The 27,598-nt window shown below is 36.9% G+C and overlaps 1 protein-coding gene across 1 annotated transcript in view; it reads right to left on the bottom strand.

The window, feature by feature from the left end:
• LOC131079022 (uncharacterized) overlaps positions 1 to 27,598 on the bottom strand; it is a 239,365-nt gene that overhangs the window by 171,485 nt on the left and 40,282 nt on the right. The window contains exon 2 of the mRNA XM_058016888.2: positions 26,008 to 26,126. Within this exon, the coding sequence (XP_057872871.2) occupies positions 26,008 to 26,126 (119 nt within the window). The remainder of the gene's footprint in view (positions 1 to 26,007; positions 26,127 to 27,598) is intronic.

Raw genomic sequence — 27,598 nt, 5'->3', positions numbered from 1 at the left:
TATCGCCTTGATCAAGAGGCTTGGCCAAGTGCTAAATATACTTCTTAAGGCGCTCAATTTCTTGCTTGTATTCTCTTTTCTTTCCTACTTACTTTTCTTGTCTTGCCTTCATGGAAGTGACCGAATTGTCTAGGTCCTCAACTTCTTGACCCTTTGTGGTTGGTCCCAAGCTGATAGTGGTAATCTCATACTCCTAAGGAGTAATGTCATCCTTTGCCTTGTCCACCTTCGGCATAGCAATCTAAGCTGAATGGGAGCTCGTTACATCCCTCTGAATTTTGGAAAACCTCTTGGTTGGCTTCTTTAGCACTACCTTTCCTAATCTAGCCAGGAAATCGGCCATTTCATCTTCTTCCTGGACCTCCATAGGTACTTCTAATTTCAAACTTTCTTTCAACCAATCGGGAATTGTAGGTTATCAAATGCCTTCTTCCTGATTACCTTCCTCACATGGAATATCCTAAACTCCTCGATGAGCAAAAATCATTCCCTCTTGAAATTCCTCGCCGAGAATTATCCATTTCATTTTTTGATTCAAGCATCTTTGTGCCTGTAGGAGATGGGGGTTCTTCATCTTCTTGCTTGATTGACTCCACATTTCCCTCATGGATTGGAGAAGTAATCTTCATTTCAGCCAATGACTCATCCTCAATAGTTGATACATCATTCACATTCCTAAATGCGGCAGAATGGGATGACTTTGATCTCTGCTTCTTCTAAGCGAGTTCCTTATTAACATCTTTCTTTCCCTTTGACCTTGAAGAGTCATCAACTTCCTCTTTCCTTTTCTTGGAATTAATGCTTTCAATTGGACCAGCATTCTAAGATGCTCCTTCATTGGAATAGTATGATTCCATGACGCCCATCAAGTTATAATTGAGTGTCAAATTCCTTCGCCTTAGCCCCTGAACTTGCTAATCAACCCACCATTGTGAATACTTGACAACTGGCCGCATTAAGGTGGCTACATCTGCAAGTTTTGATTCTAACCATCTCACAGGAGGAAGAGGCATATTCTCGTCAAAGCGCGGCTGAGTATATTCTCCATCATCCTCTAATTGATCAAGCACACGGAAATGCTCGGTTGTTCTAACCAAACTTACTGGCAATCTAGATCATAGTCTTTTCCTAATATCAAACTCGTCTGCAGCATTTGCCCAAAAATCCTCCAGATCTACCCTATGCTTGTACTTCTCTCCATTCACCGATCCAATATTGTTGTGAGGATCGAAATCAGCCCTGGACCGGTAAAATGTGAACAGATACTACTGCATCTCCAACCTGACACTCTCAGTTGCCTATGTCATTGGGCAAGACTCTAGCATGTTTCCAATGAAAAATGGGAAGGAAATGGCCGCCTTCTGCTTTGTTCTTTGGAAGCCTTGATATGTTTCTAATTGTCTAAGGACTTCAAGCAAGATCATTCTATTAGTGGGATAAATCGGAAGCCGATAAGGACATCCAGTAAATCCCTGGACTCTTATGTATGTTAATCTTGGATACTAGATAAACCAGGATCAACACTTGCTTACCAAGCTCTTGGCTTCCTAAGTGAGTCTCGAATGAGTTCCCCCCTACATTTTCTGTCATAACCCCTCTTTGGACATTGGATTAAATAAATACGATAATTAAAACATTTATTAGTTAACATTTATTGGAAAATCGTCTCATTTATGAGACTTCACGATTTTCCTCTAATATATGATTATTAATGTTTATTATTTGTTATGATTATTATTTATTATTATTGTTTTATTTTAATGTAACGTTCATAATTCAATTATTAATATTATATTAACTATTAAAGAAGTTTTACCATAAAATACTATTAAAACATAAAATAGATATATTGAATATATTACACTTACCATATAACGTGCTATTTAATAAATATAAAATATAACATAAATTGTCAAAATACATTATAATTATTATTTGGAATAATATCGTATTAATACGATACCATAAATAGAACCAATATTAATACAATACGAATTTCTTATAATATATCAATACCTTATAAATCAACGCTAAACCTGGACTATATTACAAGGGGTGTATTGCACCCGGCAATCGCATTGTATGTCAATCCCTTATATAAAAAACAAAAATCCAAGAATATAAATATCATAACACTACATATATTGATCACTTATTGTTTATAGAAATAAACAATAATAGAGTTTGCTTACCACTGAATATTGAACAACCGAGTGATACCGTGGATGAAGCAACCTATTTATATAGTAGTAAGGAAATAAGATATTACAGAAATCCTTTGTAAGATACGGCTACCACAATTCAATTACGGGTTTCCTTGCTACGTGGTCGGTGAAGACAAGAGCTCCCATGGCACTCATAAAGTTTCGTATGGAAAGCACCGAAGTTTGGATAGTAATCGGGACAAACCATTAAGGGTAATAAAATCCTACGTAAGTGATACTCAATAATATGGACAGCAATATCATATGCGGCATCAACTCAGTACACCCAAATATCTAAGAAGAACGATTATAAGCACTGTAAATGAAAGTATCGATCAAGGCAATTCTATGCATACAAACATGTGTAACACTCCAAGTTCCCTCTTTGGAAGGCATTCTATATGGGAGATCAATACAATTGGATACGATGACAATATAATTAATGAAGAGGTTAACCTCAGTACAAGAAGTGGCAGTCTGAACAAAGGTAACTTATGTGGATATCCATGAAGCATTTACTCTCCAATCGAAGCTTACGTATCACCATGCTATGGATAAACGACATAAACTTACATATATCAATTAGAGAGGACAATATCGGATAGCCATTGCCTTCATAAGGGAGTGATCACAATCAGAAATCGATAAGGAGATTGAGAATATTAATATGCAATGGAATGATATACCCATTTATAAAGCCATACGATGAAGCACTTGCAGAAGCAATTAAGATTGATAAATCAGCCAACACTGATTGGATATGTTTTAGATAAAGCATCAATTAATAGAGGCAGTGAATCTACATAAGCAAATTAATCAATATTCATTAACTGGTCAAAAGAGAACAAGAACGATTAATACAAGGAGAGCTATGATTTTATAGGACATCGTTGGAGAATTATTTAAGGGAGTCGATAAAGTCACAATAACATAAACCAGTGATTATCCTAATTGGGTTGTTAGTTGTCTAATGAGCAATATTTATAAGTGAAGATGTGGCAGCGATTAAAGAGGTGATAAAATAATCATTAGTATGATCATTGTAGTTATGAAGAGGTGCGGACCAATTATGGAGAGAAGAGACATGTCTCTCAAAATGTATCCCCTCCCATTGCACAAAGATATAAGATAAAGTTCGTTCACAATCCATCAATCATCAATGCAGTCTATCTTTGATTCTCTTATCCATTTTGGATTCGCTCTTCCAAGAGTAGTTGCCTTTGGCATTTCGGTGGCAGAAGGAGCATCTCTATCTCTTTTTTTTTATCCTCGGTGGAATTTATCTATTGTTTTCTAATCCAATCAGATTGTTCTTCAAAAAGCCTTTACCGGAATCAAGGGAAAATCCTCAAACAAAAGACAATTCTGGCTGTGATGGCTCAGTTTGGAAGAACTCGAAGTGAGGAAGGCCAAAGGCCCATAATCAGGTGCATATACCAATCAGATTTATATCTGAAGCAACCCCATCGTCATTACAAGTATTCATTGCCAAGATCAGAAACAACATATCATATAATTTTTGCAAGTAATTATATCCATATTTGGTTCACGGAAGGGAGTTCATTTGCGGCACTTGAAGTCGCAGAATAGACGGGAATATGCAGTGATCTTTATGAGGAAGAAGACACCATACATAATAATCAATATGCTTGGCAATAAGGAATTAGAAGCTCCCCTCGATACAAATCCCGCAAGATAAGTTCTATCTTTAAAACTGCTCTTACTATTATAAATTAAATATTATAATAAAATCTCTTTAGAATTGATGAATTTATATTTTATAATTCTCACATTGAGTTAGAATTGTTGACTCAGGACTAAACCAAGGTAAGTCGCTAACGGGGATATTACATTTTCCTAGTGAGGTACATCAAAAATGCATCATTTACCCATTTGAACTAGCCCTTTTTCGCTAAGTTGCAGCTATGGATAACAGTCATAAAACTTAAATTCATTCTCGCCATTACCTACCATGCCCTTGCAAATCAGTCTTGTATATCTATAGCTTTTTGCCAGTAGGTAGATAATGTAGGAGCTCATGTAAAAGGACTTTGTCTTTTCCAAATTTCTTAACTACGCATCCAAGTTGTCACTGATTATCCGAGACCAATTGAACATTTTGACTCCATAGGTGATCTCGTCAATAAAGTAGTACATCTAGGTTTCAAATGGCGCACCCTGAGGACTACCCATTACTCTATTCAGCAATAAAATAAAGTCACTGTGAAGCAATCTCTTTGACACTTTCTTGAAAGTGGGCCTTGGCTTCTCCAGCCACAACTTATTGACATTTGTTGCGCAAAGCTCAAGATGGTCCTCATAAATTTTTTGGGGTTTTCCCTTAGTTTTATATTAAGCTTGATTGTAACTTGGGATCCCAAATTCTTCCAAAATGGCTAACACTTCGAGATGAGCCAATATATTCTCCCATCTGGTGCAATGATTTGTCTTTCTTGAGCATTGTAATGTATGACACATTCAACCATCAACTCAGCACATTACACAGTTGGTGGAAATCCAGCTGCCTGGACAACACCATTTCTCATCATTCGGTGAGCAACAGGTGTGGGTAAGAGTCCATTCCGCCCGTACATTCTTCTTTTAAAATCTTTGAAGTCCACGTGCCCAAGGTTGGTGTCTCCAACATTTTTCCACTTAGAATTGACCTTTGACTCAGGCTGCAACCCTTTGTTAGCGAACTTCATCTGGACATTTCTTAAAACTCCTCCTTTAGTAGTCATAAACCTGCAAGAAGCATAAAAATTTAACATTACTTACAAGAAAATCTAAGGTTTTAACTCTGATTTTGGACCTTTTGTCCCAATTTTTTACCTTCAGTCTGTCAAAAAGCTAAATTTCCGTGAAAAAATCAGATTGAAAATGGAAGAATTTGGCCCAACACTTAGCAAATTTTGTGAGAATTAGTGATTAAGACTGAAGAAGGATGAAAGAAATCAGTCAAACCCAAATTCTTGAACCTTCGAAATTATACTTTTGATTGGATTTCTTGATGTAAATCTGTCTTCTCTTCTAGAAATCATTGGTAAATTCTATCCTTACTCAAAAAATTTACTTTATCTTTCGAAAATCCTTCTTCAAAAATCTATCTTCTTTAACCTTGGGAGAGGAAACCTTTCACCATTGAACTTGAGAAAGAATGAATTGAAAATGACAAGTTGAATTGATATAAGGCTGAAGAAATTCGATTCTTTTGGCAACTACATGTTTTTTCAGAGATTCATTGAACCTAGTCTCTTCCAAAATGGCAACTTAATCTTCTCCGAAAAATTTTGAAAGGAAGCTTCCAATTTTGTCCTTGGCGCCACTTCACATTTTATCTTCATCATGTCCATGTGTTGGCAATGAATCTCCTAGAAATTTTATTGTTTTAAGAAATTTCTCTAAGTGATGGACGAATTTTCTTTTGAGAAATAATTCTAAGTGTTCGAAAGTTTTTTCTAAATGTTGGATAAATTTTTTAAAATTCCAGACTTGGCTAAACCTTCATCCATGTGTTAAGACACTTTCACATATTTCTTAGGCAGATTTAACCTTTTGTCATGCCATGTTCTCTCTCTTCTTGCCGAACTTTGCCATTTTTCTCACCTCATGCTTGGCGGACTTTCACTCTATTATGCCAATTTTAACTAAGTGTCAAGGCAGAGTTCATCTTGCCTTGGACATGTCTTAGGCGGACTTCATCTTTATCATGCCATGCTTGGGCAGACTTTGTAGTTTCTAAGCCAAGGTTGGGCAGACTTGGCACCTTGTTGGACATCTTCCTCATGACATAGCTAGTTGGGCGGACTTTGCACTTCATGCCATCCTCGGGCGCAGTTTGCATTTCTTGTGCCATTTTGTGGCAGACTTTACCTTTGGCCAGCCATGTCTATGATATGGAGGGGGCGGAGTTCATGTGGCTTTGGGCATTTCCTTTCCTTGCTAGATTGACTTTAGCGTTGGAAAGACATTTTGCAATCATATGGCATGGTGGACTTTGCCTTCTCTTGGACATATCCAACTCCCCCTTGGGTGGACTTTGCCTTGCCTTCGACAATTTGCTCATGGCGGATTTTGTGTGGCCAAAGAAGTTGTTGTTTTGCTTTCTTTTCCACGGCGGACTTGAGGATAGCTTGCATATTTCTCTACCTTGTCTTAGGCGGCCTTGGACATTGTCTTGGACATGGCCAACTCCAATAATGGCAAACTCTTAACCAGCCTAAGACATGGTCTCCTCCATTTAGAAACTTATTGTGCCATCAACACTTGGATGAATTTTCTTGATCAACAATTCATATTTGTTTGGAACATCTAGATCAACACTCTGTCTGGAGATTTTCCCTTTCTTTTTGTACTTGGAGACACAAATTTTCGATTTTGACGATAGGAACCCTATGGCCATGACCTGAGCAACCCAATCCTAGGTCAACTTTCAAAAAAGCGGGTGAAAAAGATGCTTCCCAAATTGGCCCGAAAGTGCCAAAAAGCAAAAAAGAAAAATCCCATAAAAAATAGGAAGGTGTGAGAATTGAACCTAAGCAGTGGCATTTTTTGTCCTTCGGGCCTTCTAAGCACTTTGATGATATCTAGACACTATACTAAGCATGATTTCCCTATTTAACTTGGATGACCTCTCAAAAACTCTGAACTCTCAAAGATATGGACTTACGAAATTGCAATGCTAAGACAAAATCCTAAAAAGAAAACCACTGAGAGTCCCCATTTGCAATGGGGTGATGTGTGAAATAGGTCACAACAGGCCCCTCGGTAGACTATGTGGCTGAAAAGAAAACTCCTAGGTCCAGATATATTTGAACTTTGGAAACTAAAGGTACACAGCTCCGAATTTCCGTATTAATGCTCTAGCCTTGGACATCACCCTTGTGTTGAGTTCACCCTGCAATAACCTGGTCAAATACATCGTGAAAGTGTCATTCACCAATTTGAAAGACCCAGTGTTGCGCAACTGCAACAGGGGATAGCACTCGTGGACCTTTAGCTATGTTGGCCCACATCCCATGGGCCCCTTTCTTGGTAAGCCATCGAAGCTACCCATCCTAGCCAGCGAGTAAATTATATATGAGCTCATCTAGAAAGATTGGGAACGCCTCACTTTCAAATCCTTTAACTGTTGATGCACATAATGACTAATCAATCTCGACCAATCCACCATCCCATTGGCATTCCTGACTTCACCAATGAAGAACATCCACATTTCAAAAGTAAAACCATGTTGGCTCCACATAATCCTGTTCAATGTCATCACCAAGTCTACGTACTCCTGTTTGAAGTCAAGACTAGTCATTTGCTTAGGCATCTTGGAAATATGAGGCCTTGGCTTTTGCATCCATGTCTTGTTGATCTTCTCAACACATCTATCAAGACCTACATCATATACTGTCATCGCTCTATTAGTCATGTATGTCATGGAATGAGAGGAAGGAATTCCAAAGGTCTCCCTGATAGCCTCAAGAATCAGGTTGATAAGAAGTTTCCCATCTGACATAAGAATTGCCCTTCTTTCTAGATTGTAGTGCTTCGCACATTCTAGAATCAATTTTAGACATTGAATGGCTAGAGGAAAACCGGTTGTCGAGACAATTCTGCTTTTAACTATTTTGGCCGCGACAGGTGATGGAGCATGTCCAGTTGTTCCAACCACTCTGATCTGGAAAGTAGCCAAGTTGAAAGTCCCAAGATTGGTGTTGTTGATTTCCCTCCACTTGGAAAAGATTTTAGATTCCGGAAGGAATCCCTTCATCTCGTTCTTAAACTATGTTTGCCTGGAAGTAATTGTTGTGTTACTTGATTCCACCATTCCTGCAAAACCAAAAATAAATCAACATCAAAATCATCGCTAAAAATAAAATGGCAAAGAAGAAATCCCAGCCGGAAATTCCTTATTAGGAATAAAATAAAACCTCAGCAAGAAAATTCAATTTTGAATCCTTGCTACTTCTCTCCAACTTCAACTTTCTCCAAATTCGCATGTCAGAAATGAATTGTGTTTGATCGTTTATATAGAGTTCCCTCACCAAGCTGCCAATTTGGCAAGAGACGAATCTTAGCGGGTTGCATTAAGAATGCATCATACTTTCCTTTTCAACCTACCATGCAAACGGGTCCTGCCATTGTCATGAGTTTCAAAATGGAAACTTCCATTAATTCCTTGAGTCATGCGTCATAACTTTGAATATTCCTTCTTTTCGTGTCGCCAACACGCCAATCTTTCCATTTTGTATTCTAAAGGGATATTCGAAAGATTTACTTAGGAATTTGACTATTAATCCACTTCAAAAAAAACCATGGAGAGAAAATTCCTGGCAAGAGAAAATTTAATCCGGGAAGAATTTTCTCGAGTTTTTGAATTTGCCTTCTCTTGGAGGAAAATTTTCATCAATTTTCCACATTTCCTATTTTTTAGGAATTTTTTCAAATGAGTTCCAAGGTCCAAGCGAGAGAAAATTCTCACTCAGCCAATTTTGTCACCATTTTGAAATTCGGATGAATTTTCATGCCTGAAAGAGGATTTTTCAATTTTTTTCGCGGGGAATTTTCCTTTTCAATTTATCCTTGTCTTCAAATTTCCATTCCCTGAAATGACCATATGGAGGAATTTTCATTTGGAAGGAAATTCCTTCCCTCCCTTCTTTTGGCGCTCCCTATCCAACCTAGGCGCTAATTTGATGTATAGGAGGAATTTTGATAATCATTGACTTTTCCTGCATACCCCCTACCAAGTGCTCATCTTCCAACTTGGGCACCAAACACACCTTGTCAAGGATTTTTGTGCCTTAGAAAAAATTCCATCACCCCCTCTGTCTGGCGCTCTGCCTTGAACTTGGGCGCAAATCACACCTTTAGGAGGAAGTTTGACCCTTTTGACTTTTTCCTTGACACCTTGGTTTTAGCGCCCAACTTCCTATCTAGGCGGAATTTAGGCATGATGGAGGAATTTTGATCTCTTGCTAATTTTCCTTGACACCCTCCATTTGGCGCCCCACGCCTGACTTGGGCGCTAATTTGGCACAATGGAGGAATTTATGGTGTGGAGGAAAATTCCTCCATGCCCTTATTCTAGCCCTTCCCTAACAACATGGGCACTAAAAGGGCATGGTGGAGGAAAACTTGTCATGGAGGAAAATTCATCCATGACCATGATCTGGTGCCTATCCATCTTTGATATGCATTTCAATGGGGTGAAGGATTTTGCTTGGTTATCTTCCAGACTTTAGTCAATTTTTTATCACTTTCCAGATCGGGGTGCCATCTTCGAAATTGAAGTAGATTTCCACTCTGCCAGACTTAAAAGATTTTTTTAGTGCTTTCCACTTCTAGAATGAGTTACATACTTAACCATTTTCGATTAGTAGCCTGCTTTTTCAAACTTTCCAGTTTTAGAAATGTTCAGGAATGCTCAATCTTTAGTGCCAGGAGCCCTGCCTGTTGATGAACCTGCCAAGAATAGACTTACTATAAATAGTAAGTACTCCCAAATGTTAAGATTAGAGCAAACCAGGACGAGACGACACTAAAAATAGAAGCTTACTAAAAATAGTAAGTTTGATTTTTTGCAAAATAAGGACAATTCAAGAGGCAGTGAAATCCCTAAAAATAGGAACTTTTCAAAAATAGAAGTTGCTCAAAATTCGCTCAAATTTCACCGGTAGGTTCCTTAAAGGGTCATGATTCCACTGCAATGTTCGATTTTTCCAAAACCCTAAAGGATAAGCCTCAAATTCAAGTCTGAAGGGCAAAACCCTAAAATAGACACAACAGGTTCCAAACTTAGCCAAATTTATTCAAACGACTTGTAGACTTGATCAAATTGACCCCCAAACACTTGCAAACCGAGGAGACAGGTGAGACTGCCAGGAAAAGACCCAACAAACCAAAACCAGAAGACCAAGTGGGCCTAAAAAGTAGGGGATCCCCATTTATAATGGGGTGATGCGTGATTAGGTCACAACAAGACAGAGCAATTAGTAGAGTTCAGTATGACTTAGGAAACCTTGCAGGACAATATGAATCATCAAGCAAAATTGTTTGAATACATGAAAGACAAAGTTGTTCAAATAGACATGGCAACAAATAGGCAATTAACAAAACACACTATATCATTATAAAGATTCATGATCCCAAGATTTATTTGGGATCCTAGTATCTCCAAGAAAGACTTGGTCAAGTGAAGAACAACTTCTAAGAGTATCCTAGTATGTGATTGTTTGAGGACAAGCAATCTTGGGAAGGGCTGACTATAATGTCCACTATTTCTAAATGAGATAATAATAAATTAAAATATCAAAATATAAAATATAATAGACAAATATAAAATCAAAGTTTAGTTTAATCAAAAGTCAAGAGGCATGTGAAGAATCATGACCATTGAAGGAAAAAGATATATAAGAGAGACCAAACAAGAACAAGTAAGCACCATATTAAGAATTCATTTTATATTTGATTATTACTCCTTGTGGAGCAAGCACTATGCTTCAATCAACCTAAGGATGAAAACTCTATAGGCCTAGAATTGGAGGACGAAAGCCCACAATTCCTAAGGGTGATCTCCCATGAAATCACCATTGTGCAAATCTCAGTTTAAATAAAACACCTATACAGTTTGCAGCAGATTGTGACCCTCTAAGATTGAATATCAGGCAGTATTAAAGTTAGAAAAGGTGCTACATTGAGAAACAAATTGCTGGAAAAGGACAAATTGATAAGCTGCGAGGAATAGAACACTTGATCATTCAAAAACATTTTCAGAATACTAACAGAATTCTTATTACCGGTAATTTTTCAATCGTATGGATTTCATATTTATTCTGATTGTGCAAACTTCTTCATTGAGAATTACACTATTATTTAAACAAAAATAAGTCGTTATTACCTATTTATTTCTATCTCTACATTAGAAGTTGGATATAACATGTATATTATGAAGGGTGACCATGGAAAACAACCATAACTTGATTCACTACGGATTTAGATAATCCTCAAATTTAAAGTATGCCTCTCCCTATTGATCAAGGTCCTTCAAGCCCTCCAAATCTTCACATTGTGAAAATATATTTACCTAGTCAAGCATAAGAGAATTTTTTGAGCAATGAAGTTCTTGAATTCATCAAAAATAGGAGTATTGAGACCTAACGCTCTCTACAAAGTGGTGGATAATCCAAGGGGTGTTCGGGACAAAGTTCTAACAAGGTGCCAAAAAACTAGTAGATCAACTTCTCTAGGGTATAACTCCCTCCATATCAATCAAAAATCTAATTTCATACATTGAAAAGCTTGGAATATGGGCAAAAGAATAGAACGGAGTTAAACTCCATTGGCAAAGTTTGACCCCAAAAAAATACTCTAGAAGGCACAAAATAGAAAATAACATCAGTTTCATGTCAAGATAGGTCCTATTATTAGACAACGCTTGTCAAATGGACTTTTAGACTCCCAGACAAATTGCTTCACTTTCATTTTTTAGACATTTCATTAATTATTAATAATGGTTCTAAAGAACATACCATGTGAAAGTAGTAACCAAAGCATTATAGATTAACATTTCTTCTTAAAAATTCCTACCTGCCTATAAAATACTCTCAATTATGACTAAGCTTTCATTTACAATTAAAATATCATATATGTTTGTTGGGTTTGATTGCTTTCCTTTATTTTATTTCTATCACACAATATTTCCATCTCCATTGTCCTCTCATTCAATTGTTTTGTGTTCAATTGTTTTGTGCTCTTGTTTGTGTTATACCCATAAAAAATTTCATATTGTGTAAAAAATTAAGGTTGATGTATATTGTTTTCTCAAGTGCTAGTCATGATCAAGTCTTGTCTAATTTGTTTTGTCTTATGGCTCTGTTATGAAATGATCAAGTCTTGCAGTCATCATTCCTAGCGGAAAAAGGGAGCTTAACATAACAAAACCTAAACACCAATCATGCACCTCCTCCAACAAGAGAAGATGAAGTTGTGTTCAAAACTTGGAGAAAATGCCTAAGGCATGAGGCCTCTAACACAACTTTGAGAAGGAGGTCTTTGAATCAAAAATTGGCTAAGTATGGTGTTGAAGTGAGCACATGGAGTAGAGGGGTAAACCTGATCAAGGCAAAGTCTAATATTCCAGCTTTTATTGTCAGGTGTGCATGGAAGCATGAAATGCACACACCTTTGAGAAGGAGAATTGAAAAAAAAAAGCATAAAATATAAATACACACTTCATAAAGGAAATTAAATACAAATATTGATAGCAGAATAACAAAGTGCACAACTCATGAAAAGAATAAATCAGACTTTCAAAAATCACAATGTATGAGTGTGCATTATGGGATCTAGTGGACACCTGATAGTAGAGATCAAAAGGTCTTCAAGGTTTATATTAACAAGGGACAAATATCATATGCACATCAAAGGTACAAGTGCACACCTGACTAAATAAAAATCTGATTTCAAACTCAACTTTCACATCTTGCTATCAAGTACGTATTTGGGGCATACATTTGCACCTCACCAAAGGGATATTTCAAATTTCAAAAATTGGTAACTGTTACTAGGTGTGCACCTAGTGATGAAATGCACACCTATACAAAGGAAAACAAAAGTGCAAGTTCAAAATCTTTTTTAGTGTAGTAACACAAATGTAAAATAGAATTGTGCAGCTCTTAAAGGGATTCAAACTGTCGAAGTGGATTTTCAAGGTTTTCTAGATGTCTTCAAAGGGTTTGTCATGCTTGTAATGTCCCTGATTTGAAATATAATTTAATAATAATAAAATTAAAATACAAAATAATAAAAATAAAAATTATAATTAAAATTTGATTAAAGTTGATGAATGGTCAAAAGGCATGAAATGATAAGTTGTGACTCTCCCAAATATGAGGTATAAAGGGGAGAAGAGAACTCATTTGAAGGGGGGATAATTTGGGAATCAGAAGTGCAGATCTGATTGTGAAAGGTTGTGTCCCTTCCAATGGGCAGAAATAATGAGGAGTTGCACTCTTTCAAAGGGTGCTAATAGTGAAAGAGTGTGTCTCTTACCAAAGGGCATAAATGATGAAGAGGTGTGACCTCTCCCTCACATTGAGAGATATAAAGGAAAGGAATCAAAAGCCTCCAGTGATATCAGCATCGATGAGATCAGATCAGAACTGTTATTCATTTACAGGCAGCAACATCCTTGTTCTTGATGGTATGCATGGGGATGTGCTTAATATGTATGGTTAATCTATGAAGCCTGATAATGTTCTTATGCAGAATTTATACTATATTTTTATAGACTGCAATATGTATGACACTCATACTTAATTTCATATACATTAGAAGTTAGTGTACTCACAGCCCAATTACTTAAGCATTTCTATAAGCCCTCCTCCCCTCCCCATAAGGAGAGGCATGGTGTTGTTAGGGAGAGGCGTTGTAAATCCACACAAATTAGGTGAGCCCCAAGGGTGATCTGGACAGATATTCCTAAAACCTGGGCCCAATTATGGAGGTGGTGTCATCGGGCCCTAGACAAGTAAATCCCCATCCAGTGTTGAGGATTAGAAAGGAAGTAAGAATTGGGGCTTGAATATAGCCACTATCAAATGTACTATGAATAAATATGGTTATCTAGTTTAATAAATTAATTTAAGGAATGATAATATTAAGTAATGGGTGTTGATTATTGGGAAATTGGCAGCCTCCTAGTAGGGGACATTACAATGCTCAACGAAAAAGTTAGAAAATCATCAATGTCATCCAAAGCCACCTATCCAGAATTTTATCTTATGCCCACATCAAGCTATTTTTGACTCTGTTATTTTCACGTATAAGAGCACATTCTGAGATGTGCTATACTAGACAGCATTATTTATAGCCTGTGCTATTTTCAGCTACCTCAATTTTTTACCTTTTTAGTAAAAAAATTTACCATTAGTCAAATATATGATTGATGGTTTTAGTTTTAGTTATAGACAATAGGATTTTATATGCATGCAAACAATCAATTCCTAGAGTATAATGACCCTTTTATTTATGTTTATACAATCAATTTCACTTGTCACTGAAATTGCTGTTCATTGAGTATGCATTAAATCCAAAATTCAATATTCGTTCACTAGAATTTATTATGCTTATCTCGTTTTTAAGTTGCTACTGAAATTTTTGTTATGTGTGCTGAGATGGATTAAATTGCTTCCATATATTTGCAAGCTTTGTTTTACAATGTGCTCAAAGTTGTAAATTGGATTTGTACCAATACCTTAGTTTAACTTTACCAAGGAAATTTGTTCCATGTTTAACCTCTTCAATCTTTATGCATACTTCCATTATTCGGTCTCCACTTTTAGCTAAACAACACAAACATGTAGTTGTAGGGTTTTCTTCCAATCAAAAAACATAAAAAACTTTTGTTTTGCATTGAAATGCATGTCTACCTCTTCCCCTAAGTCAGTCCCAAAAAACAACACATTAATCTCAGTCAACATGTTCATAAACCACCGAAGAAAACAGTATAAAGATTATAAATTAAAAGTATATATTGTGCAAATTACATGAATTTTTATGTATAGGGGGCTTCCCCTTCTAATTTGAAGAGCAGTTCTATTGCACGACTATTCGTTTGAATATTGCACTAAAAAGTGTGATTTAAAACATTAACACTTAGTGATCCGTTCTTGGAAGTAACCGATTCCATGCACTAATTCACTTGTTCACTTTCCCATAAACCTACCAATCTCAAAAACTGCCACCAAGATATACAAATTAATATTTTGATTAACTAATACCTCATGCATAAGCAGATGCATAATACTAGACTACGACGAACAAAAGTAAGTAAACGAGATGATCAATAGATATACAACATCATAAAATACTAGAAACAATGTCCAAAATCACCAAGATAACCAAAAAGACTTGAAAAAAGTTTCATTAACCTATGCAATGACTATCAAAACAAAAAAACAATACTATTGATAAATATAGCCAGAATCCTTGTGTGAAGTCCCCATTTTTGCGCCTTCCTAAGAATTGATTATTTTCAGAGGTTAGCCTATTATCAATGATCCCATAGGCTAATGTGGTTATTAGGGGGCCCCTTTGAGGGAGATTCAAGGTTAGTCAATAGACCCTTTCGACATTTCTTCAATACTCTCCATCACCGTGCATTAGTTGATTTGTATTTTACCTTCCAAAGGTCTTCAAGCTCTGTTTATACACACAAACTATTTTTAGTAAGTCAATTGGAGATTTGAGTCCATACTTACTATTTATGGTAAGTCAATTGAGATGGTCAGATGGCACCACAATTATATCTGAAAAGATGGCAAGATCAGTTGTTGGTTTAATATTTGGCATTTAATGCAATTTATTGATTTAATTTGATTAATTAAAGTCTAATCTAGCATTGGCTTTGATATAACTATTTAAATTAAACATCTTTATAATAAAGGGAATATAGGGGTCAAGTGTGCATTTAATATATTAATGTCATAGAATATTTAATTATTATGCCAAATGGGACGCTAACTTTGGGAATATTATAAAGCAACAAAATCATTTACTATTTACGGATTTAAATCAGCCAAATGAGACATTGCTTTTGGTGTGCATATAAAAAGCACACTTTGTGTTTTTTCATTATTATTGATCATTTGTATAATATTGTTGAAGCTTTTTGGAGAGCAAGGGATTGCTACTATTGACCCAAACTTCTGATAACGAAAACTTTCAAGAAGAACAATGCCTGTAGGTGTGAGACATCATCCAAAGGCACCCAGTTGATAATCTCATCCAAACATTATCCTTGCGCTTATTTGAATTTTGGGACCTAAAAGACGAGGCCTGGCCTAAATCAATCTGATAAAGGTAACGATATTCAAATATCGTGAACATGCACTGTTTCCAGGTGGTGGTAGATGTTGAACTTTTCACTGTGTTCCAACATGATGTTGGTCAAAGATGCCATCACGAAAATGTAGGTTGAACGAGGTCAACCTAGTGAAAGCATGAGACAAAAGAATCTGATTCAAAAATTAGAATAGAAGCAAATGCACAAAAAATCTAAAACCCTGGAGAAGAATTTTGGTACAAATTCTAAGGCACGAATTTCGAGGTTTGGAAGAAACCCAAAAATTAAAATTTTCTGCAAACTTAAAACTTGAAATTTTTCCTAAAAATAATAATTTGCAGAAAATAAAAAAATAGCTCTGATTTTTTTGTAAACAAAACAGAAAAATATTGACGATTTTTTTTCCAAAAAAAATAGGGGCAGAAACCCTAGGTCGGATGTACAACATAAACGGCGCCCAGAAGACACCAAAATTCCTAACGTCCACAGAATTAGCAAAAATCACTAACTGCTTTTAAATTCCAAGGCAAATTCGCTGGCACAAAAATCAAGGCACCTATAAAAATCTGAGACCAACCCCGAAAAGCTCTCGAAAAAACCCACCAAGAATCTGAAATCAAAATGCAGATCGAACGGCTCAAAAATTGAGGCATGGAAAACAATGCACCTAGACAAATTTGAGGACGACCCAGTTGAGGTCTCGAAAAACCCACCAAGAATCTGCAACCAGAATAAAATTTCGACTTGAACTGAAGGGTCAAAACCCTAATCGTAAATTGCTGAAACCTTTGGAAAATTTTCAATCTACAGAAAAAAACCTCTAGGTTGTAGGCCCGAAAATCTCCAGAACCCTAAAAAAAACATGAACTGCTACCTGTTGTGACGTTTTCACACATCGCCCCATTGCAAATGGGGACCCTTGCTTTTTTGCTTTTTAGGGTTTGTTTTCTAGGTCTTTTAGGGTTTTGTTAGCTGGCCTTTGCATTTTGAGTGCTGTCGGGGAGATCAATAGGATAGCAGGTCCTGCTGGAGTGAAGTCCTAATCCTGAAAATTTGGCTAAGTCTGGAATGTCCTGATCCTGAAATTTGACTAAGTCTGGAAACTGAAAAACCTCCAAAAACTAGATTTTGCTATATAACTCCTGGAGGTCTGAAACCACTCTCAAACATCCTAAAAGTATATATGGAATATAACTTAAAGTATAAGAACTTATACTTAAATGTTATATTCCATTAAAATTATCCTGATGGAGAGTTCAAAAAGTCAAATTTCGCTCTTGTCCTTCACTGAGGATCCAGAGCGAAAAGCGCTCCTGTCCCTCTCCAAGGATCCAAGGCGAATCGCTCATGTCCCTCACCAAGGGTCCAGAGCGAAAAAGCTTAGTGGAGTCATTCCTGACCTTGTTTGGACAAATTGAGACATCAAAGGCATGAAGGAGGACGTAATCAACCCATTGAAGATAGTTTTGAAAGTTAACAAGGCATAAATGAGCTCATAAAGGCCAGGGCGCTCCTGTCCCTCTTCAAGGGACCAGAGCGATTTTCCCTCAAGACAAGTTTTTGGCAAAAGGAAGGCAAGTTTCGCGTTTGAGGTGGGTGAAGGAAGACGCAATCGATCCGTTGAAGATAATTTTCGAAGCTAGCAAAACACAAGTGAGCTTATAAATGCAAAATCGCTCCTATCCCTCTCCAAGGGACCAGGGCGAAAAACACATTAGCTAACCTTCCTCTCCAAATTCGGATGAATCCAAGTCAAGACGCAAGGTCAAAATGATGTTTAAAAGGTTTCACGAAGGAATGAAGTAACAAAGGCCATCAAGTTGATGAAAAATGGCTAGGGCGCTCCTGTCCCTCACCAAGGGACCTGAGCGAAATTTTCAAAATACTTAATTACCTAGCATTGTGAAATACTATTTCTTGCTTCCAGGACTCAAGATGAAGGGGGGAATGATATTCTACGTCTAGAAAGTGATTCAAGGTTGATACGATTAAGAATTTGTGCAATAAACTAAAAGGCGCTCCTGTCCTTCAGTCAAGGACCAAGGCGATATTCATTAAAACAATCATTTCCTTCCAAGACCACGCCAAGGCAAGGTTGTGCAAAGTCAGAAATGCCTTTAAGAAGATGGTGAACAAAGAAATTACCCCAAGAATCAATAATCTTAGGCTCAAATACAAAAATCGCTCCTGTCCTTCACTGGAGGACCAGGGCGAAAATCCTTAGAAGAGCTCGTTTTGTCTTGAGAGGGTGAATTGAACATGCATAGGACGAACAATAATGACCATTGCCTACCTCACAACTTGCGTTGGCGATTGGAAAAGACAAAAACAATGGGCAAAAGGCAAAATCGCTCCTGTCCCTCACCAAGGGACCAGGGCAAAAATGGTTCTAAGGAGCATTCGTTCCAAAAATTGAATTGATCAAACTCAAGATTTCAAGTAAAATGCCATTTTGGACGTCCAGGATGAAGTGTTGAACGTGAAAAACAAGAATTGCAAGGCTAAAGTGTAAGGGCGCTCCTGTCCCTCTCCCAGGGACCAGAGCGATCTTGTTGATGTCCATTATCTTGCCATGCCTAGGCGCCAATATCATCTATGACACATTAAAAGCCAATTTCGATAAAACCTTGAAATATTTTTGAAATTAAATTGACATTTAATAAGTGCGCAAAACATTTAATAATTAATTTATGCCTTTAAAAAATCGAAATTTTAATTATAAAGGCATTTAAAATTAATTATTATTAATTTAAAAATAAAATTGGGGCGCTTGGGGTATTATTTAATGTTTTTATAAAGTCGGCCTCTTCTTTTATTAAATTTTTATTTATTTTTGGCCTATTTTCCAAGTCGGCCTATGGGAAATTGCAATGGTAAGCGCCTATATAGTGGGGGTATCTTGAGCGATGTTAATCCATCATTCACTCATTCACTCAAGTGCGATTTGGAGAAGAGCAACAAGGTGCGAAATTTGGTCTAGGAAGGAGCGATTTTTGTTGAAGGCCAGAGGTGGAGCGAATTTTCCTCAAGGCGTTGAAGGCTAGAGGTGGTGAAGTTGATAGAAGAAGCACATTTTGAAGACTTCGATCCACATTTTGCCTAGCAAACTTGCTTAATTTTGCATCTTTTCTTAGATTTAGTTCTCAAGTGGAGGTATGGCGAGATTCTCCTAGTCTCAATTTTCAATTTCAAGTGGCTTAGTTAAATTTAGGAAATGATAATTCAAAGATTTATCATGAGGTTTCCTAATTTAAAACTTAAATCCTCTTTCTAATCTATATTTCCACGTTGCAAAACATGTTACTAATTTTGAAATGTTGTGTAGGTATCAAGATGGCGACTCCCAAACTCGAAGGATCTACAAGTCGGAAGGCTCTCATCAAGGAAAATCAAGCCAGATCAAGGACGACCTCCTCCAGGGCCATCAACAAGATAAGGGCGACCTCTTCCAATCCAGCATTCCAAGGCGAGGTACAACAATCATCCTGCACATCAAGGACACAAGAAGTCAGAGCAAAGGGTTCGTTGAAGAAGCAGATAATTTCAGAAGAGTTAATTAAAGATAGCTTCTCAACAACATCAAGTTGAATATCTACCAAGTTACAAGTGTCGGACGAGGTGGCATCCTAGTCATCGCTCATCCAGTCAGTGTGGTCCACCTCAGCATTTCCAGATTCAATGTACCTAACTCATGGAAGGTGGCACAAACTCCAATGTACCTACCCCAGCTATCCATTGGTGGAATTTTCTAGAGAGGACATGTGTCCAAGCAATACAATTTTATCATTGGTCAAGCATTAAATGTTATGTAATGGTTGTAACCAACCCTAATTAGGGTTTTCATTGTTGAATCTTGGCCATTGATCTCGAATTGATCTAAGCCATCGAATTGCATTGAGGGCACTATATAAGCCCTGGCATTTCATTTTGTAAAGGCAGAAGGAGATAGATAGAATAGTTAGAGGGAATTAGTAAGCAGTTGGAAGTATTAGAATAGCAATTAGAGTAGAGTAGAGAGAGAAGGCAAAGATTGTTGCCAAGATGTTGTTGTAAAAGACTTGTAACTTCATTGAAGAAATGGTGACATTTATGGGTCGATTCGACAATTTGCATGATCTTTATACTTCTCATATTTGATTTCATGTTATTAGATGAGTGGAAGAAATGTGCTTGATTGATGGTGAAATTCGTATATCCATACTACTAGCAGTTTGTTGATTGCAGACTTGCCTTGCGTAGTCAACTGGAATCGTTCAGCTTAAGCCTAACTTCAATTATCGCTTCTTCATTGATATGCATCAGCGTGATGGTGTCTATGCCTGCAGTGATGATTTGAACATCATAAAGCTTTCCTTCGAAGATCGCACTAGCCTTGTGGAGATGGTCCTGCGATGTCAAAACAAGACCTAGTTAGAATTTCATCAAAGATCAATCATTGCTCCTACATTCTTAGTGTTAGGATTAGATCCTTTCCTCGCCCTCATCTTTTTTCCTTTTTTCAAATCGAAGCTAGTAAAATCCTATGTTCCAGCAATATTCAAAGCAGATCAGAAGTTCAGGCATCAAGTGTAAGTCCCCTTGTGATTCCAGCAAATCACATCATACCACAGAGAGCTTATCCACACGTAGAGACCCTACATACAAGAACCTTGAAGTCATCCCGATTGAACCTTTTCGCGACATCTTCAGCATTCGGAGGCTTTACTCAAGAGAGGATAAGGTACCTTTAGGTATTTTATTTTGTGTTTGATAGTGTACAAAATACACGTCAACACTACCCAGCACAAATAAATTCGCCCACGAACCAAAAACCCTCGAAACCCTCAAAAAGCCTTCAAAAAAGCAAAATCGTATATTTTATAAAAAAAAAATTAAAAAAAATCTGGAAAATATTCCAGAAAGAAGGCCATGAATTTTTATTAAAAAATTCGCCAAACTTTAAAGAATCCCATCGACCCGCTCTGATACCATGAAAAATAAATTGAATGAATGATTCAATAATCGGATAATCTATTCAACAATATAGAAGCGTATATATAGAGATTACTAGACGACGTTCTAAATTAAGAACAAGTCGTTTAAAGTGAAATACTAAAAAGCTAATTAACTAAAAAGAAAAAGCTAAATGCTAAATAAAGCTTAAAAGTTAAATGACCATTAAACAAGGAACTAAATATAGGTGACTAAAATATAATTAAACATTCTAATAAGCTCTTTATTTCTATCGTTCACTAAGGTCAGAGCATTATATGTGCATCATTCTGATTTCTGAGTTCTATACACCAGTCCATAAAGTTTAAACTTTAAATATTCGGTCATATGGTATAAATGCAAATTGATTGTCATGTCTCCTTGATTATATGAAAGGAAAAAATGTTAAGGAAGCATTAAATAAATTAAAAAGATGATAATATTCAGAACCATTCATATTCAAATGTACTCCCAAGTGTTTGACAAAGTAAAGAAATTTGGTTACACATTGCGGAGGGACACTTCAGTGGTATCAGAGCAATGTTTTCCTACCATTATGTTGGGAGATTCAATAAATTCAGAGGAACTACAATGGGTTTTAGCAGGGTTGAGGATCAGATCAATAGTAGTTATGAACGGGAAGCTTTCCAACTCTTTGAAGAGTACCAAAGCATGCTTAAGGGGTTTGAAACAAAAGTTTCGTTTAATGATTTCGTAAGTGGGCTTGTAACCTTGAAACCTGGAAAAATGAGTGTCATGAAGTACATCTGAAGAATAATGAAAGAAAAATAAGAAATTACCCTTGAAGAAGGGTTAATGGAGGAAGAAGAATCACTTGTATATGACTTGCAACTTATAGGTGATCTTGGAGAAGATTGTACTCTAAGCTCTAAAGAAAACAGAGCCACAAGTTCACTTCAGCCCTATGAGGACAAGAACATAGGAGAATCACCTACTGAAGCTATAGATGAAGAGTACATGAAGACTGAAGGAGATGTCGTCACGGAGGTCGCCAAATCAGAAAATTAGTCCTCTATTGCAGCCACATCCGAGGAGCAATCTTCACTTGAAAGTGCAATTTTCAGTCATGGGAAAGATGTTGCAGCAGGTAATGATTAAACAATTTTTTTGGTAGGAAACTTTGAGGTTGTGCTTTACAAAATCAGTGAAATGAAGGTTTTTGTGGATTATGTTGTGTGTGCTTCTAACTCTGCCCCATCCTTTTTTCATGAGGAATGCATGTCATCATCAAGTGTGACATTTGAATTTGATGAGTACAAGGAAACAATAGAGTCTATGTAGGCTTTGACACAAAATGATGATGATGATGATTTTGTATTTGGGACTAACGCTGTCTTAGTTCCAAATCAGCAAGTATGTAGAGAAGGTGGCATAGAAGAAAATCAAGTTCTTCAACGAGAATCAACCACGTCCTCATATAAATCTTATTTTGTTTATATACCAGATGGCTCACATAATTTCGTGAGTCAATTGAAAGTCACCGACGATAAATTTGTTGCAGATCTATCACACTTTGATGACACCCATGGGATGATTGAAAAGCACCTTTGGGAGGTCCAACTAGAGAGGAGACAAGGGTGACTCAGAGAGGAGTTTTCACATTTACAATTGATCAAGGAAGCGATGAAGACAAGCAAATCAGATTATCTAAATCTTCTTTCAGATCGAGATCATCTCCTCAATCTTGCAGATATTTATTCAGAGGCATTGAGGAAGAAAGAAGAAGTCGAAAATCTTACCTTCGAGCTCTTAAACATTTGAAGACTACCAAAATGGCCCTTCAACAATCAGCAATTCAGGTTGATGAGGTTTGCTTGGAATTGAGCTTGGCACATTCTTCATCATCTTCCACAAGAACTAAGTCTCCTATGGTAGCCTCTTCTAACAAACAACAATCCCATATGAAAAGTGTGAAGACTAGCCAAAGAGATGAAGAATTTGAGGGACCCCATGGCAAGGTCTTAGGGATGAAGGAGACACACTCACATGAAGATTCTAATTGCAGCCATGAGATAGTTGCCTTACAAATATGGCAGGTGAGCATGATGCTGATTGCAAAACAGCCTTGCATGGGGAAGGCTCATATCTCATCAGCAATAATGATAGGCAAGCACATCAAGAGTTTGAACTCTTGAGAGTGGAGGAAAATATTCACAGGAGTGTGCAACTTGCAGCAATGAGAAAGGGGTTAGACAGGGAATACATTTGATTTTCAGCAAGTTACACCTCTTGGAGCAGCTCTTGAGGGTGAGTACTCAACAGAGGAAGAAGTTGCACAAACCTTAACTCATTTTGATATTGCAGATAAATCCATTGAATACCTCATCTGAATAGTTTTCTTTGATGAAGGACGAAACGTGCCTAGGGATGGAGTCTCAGCATCAAGTTTAAAAACACTTGGACAGAAACTTGAAGTGATAAAATCAGATTACTTGCAATTGTTTTCAGGTAGAGATTGTGCCTACATGTTTGCAAGGCAGCTATATAGAGCATTTGCAGGGAAAGAGGCACAAGAAGCTACTTCAAGGGCTATAAAAATTGAGTAAATTAATGATGGAGTTAATGATGCTAAGAGTGATTACATTTTCCAACGACAGCAGTAGCTCCGCTGTAACTAAGATTACACATGGACATAAGACAAGGGTAGAGCAGGATGAGTATGATTCAGCTGGGTTTAGTAGGCAGATTGTGCATGATGATGTAAGCTTTTCGCTCCATGCTCTACATGATGAGATTCCAAACTCATGTAGTGAGGTATGGAATCCTAGTATTGATTTAGGACTTCCATTGAAGTCTGTCAATGCATTTCACTGTGATAACACCATGAGGTATGCATATTCTTTCTCATTCAGCCCACCCACCGATGACTTGATGTTCCAAATGACACATAAGGGTAGGGTGGATGACTGGTATGAGGTGCTTCCTTCTGCAAAGTAAGGAACCAAATCCTGCTAGCCTTCCCGTGAAGGGATACAGGATAGGAAATACAAGAAAATGTGAAATCCTTTGGCGCATCATTGATTGTAGGTGGACAAACCAACTCCACCAACCGATACATGCCTTCGACTACTTTTTGAACCCGAAATTCTACTTCTCTGATTCATTTAGGGCTGATGAGGAGGTCATGGCAGGTGTTATTACATGCATTGATAAGATGACACCTGATCCTGAGTTGAGAGACAAGGTTCTTGATGAGTTGGAGGTGAGATTTGACATTTGCAATTGCTCTATCTTTATTTATGAATTCGGAAATGTTCATTATTGAATTTGAGTTTGACACTTTGACTATCTATTTCTGAATTTGGAAATGTTCATTGTTCAAGATCTACAAAAGTGCAGAGGGGAGACTCTTCTCATTACAACTAGCAATTGATAGGAGAGGAAAACAACAACCAGGTAAAAAATTTAGTAACTTAGTTCAATAGTGCAAGAAAAAACCTACAAACTTGATTGTTACATTTTTTTCTCAATTCTAATATTTCTAAATGTTTTTTGTAGATTTATGGTGGGAGAATTATGGTGCCAGCACGCCTAATCTTCAAAAGATAGCTATCCGTGTTTTGTTTCAGCCATGCAGTGCTTCTAGGTGTGAACAAAATTGGAGTGTCTTTGAGAGCATTCACACAAAGAAGAGAAATAGATTGTCACAAAAGCGGCTCAATGATCTAGTATTTGTTCGGTACAACCTTCGCCTTCGAGTTAGACAGGTGGAGGGTGTTTCACATGAGGCCATTGACTTGGATGAAATTGATCCATATGGTGATTGGACCATGAATGAACAAAACGATGGTGACGATGTCCTCCTTACCGAAGAAGAAATTGCAGAAATAGAGAGAGGAGCAGCACAAGATGCAGAAGGAGCAAGATTGGATGAAATGGAGGAAGAAGATGAGGACGAAGATGAGGATGATGATGAGGACTTTGACTTTGAAGAAGAATCATCTCACCATTTAGATACCACAACACCCACTGCTACTACTTCTAGCTCAAGGCCTGAAAAATTGAGCTATATTAGGAAAAATACAAAGAGGAAGATGTAGTCTTCTCTTTGGTTTGTTCATTCACATGTTGTTTTTCACATTTGGAGTTGGACTTGGACATATCATTATATGTAATTTTGTGAACATTTATATACTTATGCTGCCATTATACATTTTAGAGTTGAAACTTGAAACTTGAATATGCTGCAAAACTCGAATATGCTGCCATGAATGATGAAATTTCAAATATTGCGTGTTTGTAGATCATATGACATGTGTAATGTTTCAATTATGGCACTTATGTTCTCTAAATGCATTAATTTCTTTATGTTTTTTTTGTAAAACTACGGTTTTTTTTTTTGCCGAGTCTTTCGCAAGTCTTTCGCGAGTCCGAGTCTTTGGTTTGCCGAGTCCGAGGCGAGTCCGAGATTTTCAACTATGATTTATAGAATACCATAAAGTCAAAAGACTCAAATCAAAAGTTTCATAACCTATGCAATGACTATCAAAACAAAAAACAAGAAGCAATACCTTTGAAAAATATGACCGGAAGCCTTAATAGTACAATTATATGTAGACTAACATGATTATAGACTGGTGTCAAGAAAAAAAATGCAGACTTGCCAACATGCAAGATTTGCTAATTATCTCTCTATTCAGATGATACAATAAAACAATTAGAAAATTTCCATATAACAGTAAGTCACCAGTTTATATCAGATTTATCTATTCATTATTAGATACATCATTGGAGACAGCTGCTAATATATCATTTTCCTTGTTTAATTATATGTTTACAACAAGAAACACAATCAGAACTCCTCAAAACCTACCTTAATTATTATACAGACGAATGCTTTCACTGTGACTTGAACAGTTTATCTGTCTGTAAGTAATACTACTCCGATATGTGTTATTAGCAGGTGTACCATTGAATGTCTAATGAGAAGTATTGACACATCCAATTATTCATTTCATCCAAAAAGAAACGTACCTCTCTCTCCATTTAAGAAGTGCTTCCAACAAATGCACAGGAGTATGGCGGGCAACCATAGCAAGTGAATCCAATACTTGTTCATAAGCCGGATCTGATGCTCGTAAATATTGCCCATCCTATTCAAAATTCAATAACCAGTTAAGTTTGATATTTATGTTAGAGAAACTAGCTATCTTGAAAAGATGGGCAAACTTTTTCATCTTGTTTTCTACCACTTTTAACTACTTTTAGTCAATCATAGGCATTAACTTAATTTCTTTCCTTATTTATGGATATCACAAGAACTTAATGCAAATCGCTTACAAGCAAAGAATACTTAAATGCTGCCAACAGTATGCAATGCAGGAATCATGTATGAACTTTCTGGGACATGGAGATATAGGAATAGCACATCTTGAAATTTCCAAGATATAGTAAGGGTCCCAGAAGTATCATGAATATCAGGATTCTATGCTTTCAATGACAAAACTCAAATAAAATTGATCGATAATAGACAAATCCTAACTTCCCAATCATTTGAAATTGATCAGTAATAGATCAAAAAATAAGATTAAAATGCAATGAGTTGTTATATAGCATTTATAGACTTTCATTCAAGATACTTACTTGAAGCCCAAAATAATAAGCTGAAGTGATCAATCCAAGACAGATATCATATACCAAATCTGTTCAATAACATCATTAAACATGAAAGGCATCTCACATTCTAGATGTCAATACTAGTAGCCTTTTCTATAAACTAAATACTAAAAAGTAAAATTCCACATCGGCTGATGGGTTACTGTACAAAGTCTATGAGGGTGACAGCCAAATGAGCCCCTGCCCTCCATTCCCTGTTGAGAGCCTTTCCTCAGGAAATAGGATGTTGTTTTATAGCTGCAGGCAGAAGCAATTACATATCAAAAAATAGGTGACAGCTGCCTGGGGGCTGCTGCAGGAGCCTCCCAGCTAAATTAAGATGTCAGAAGGGCAGTTTCATAAGGTGCATTGGTGAGGCGTAGGAGGCATCAGAAACTGCCAAACAAACTACAGCCATAGCTGATGCTAACCACCCAGGAGTATATTCCTTTTGCAGCCACTTAGAAAACGATAACTGCAGCCTGTCTGGTGATAAAAAGACAGTTCCATGTGTCCCACGGAATCAATCAGCAGACAAAAAACAGAAAGAAAGAATTCACACCACATGAAGCCTTTGGAAGTGAAGGTCTAAAATAATTCCCACAGCCTAATTGGTATTGCCCAGTATGTCATGGGCTCCAGCAGAGTAGTCAATGCCCAGACTAGAGAATATTTAAGGGAAATATTTGTAATGTCGTTACTCCACATCTAGCATACTGTCGAACAGAAGCGAAAACAAAAATGGAACTGCAACAAAGAAACCAATAAAGACCTGTTGCAATGCACAAAGCAAAATCTGATCAAATACCAAAATTGAGGTGGTGGTGTTTTTGGGTATACAGAACCGCATGACCCCTAGATGCTCCTACATCACATACATCTCCAAGTCAAATTGTAGTAACGAATTAAGTTATATACTATTGTATTATTAATCTTCTACTTTAACACATCAAATACATTTTGTTAACAT

Source organism: Cryptomeria japonica, chromosome 8, assembly GCF_030272615.1.
Source record: "Cryptomeria japonica chromosome 8, Sugi_1.0, whole genome shotgun sequence".
NCBI classification, from domain to species: Eukaryota; Viridiplantae; Streptophyta; class Pinopsida; order Cupressales; family Cupressaceae; genus Cryptomeria; species Cryptomeria japonica.
This window is presented reverse-complemented; position numbering and strand designations above follow the sequence as displayed.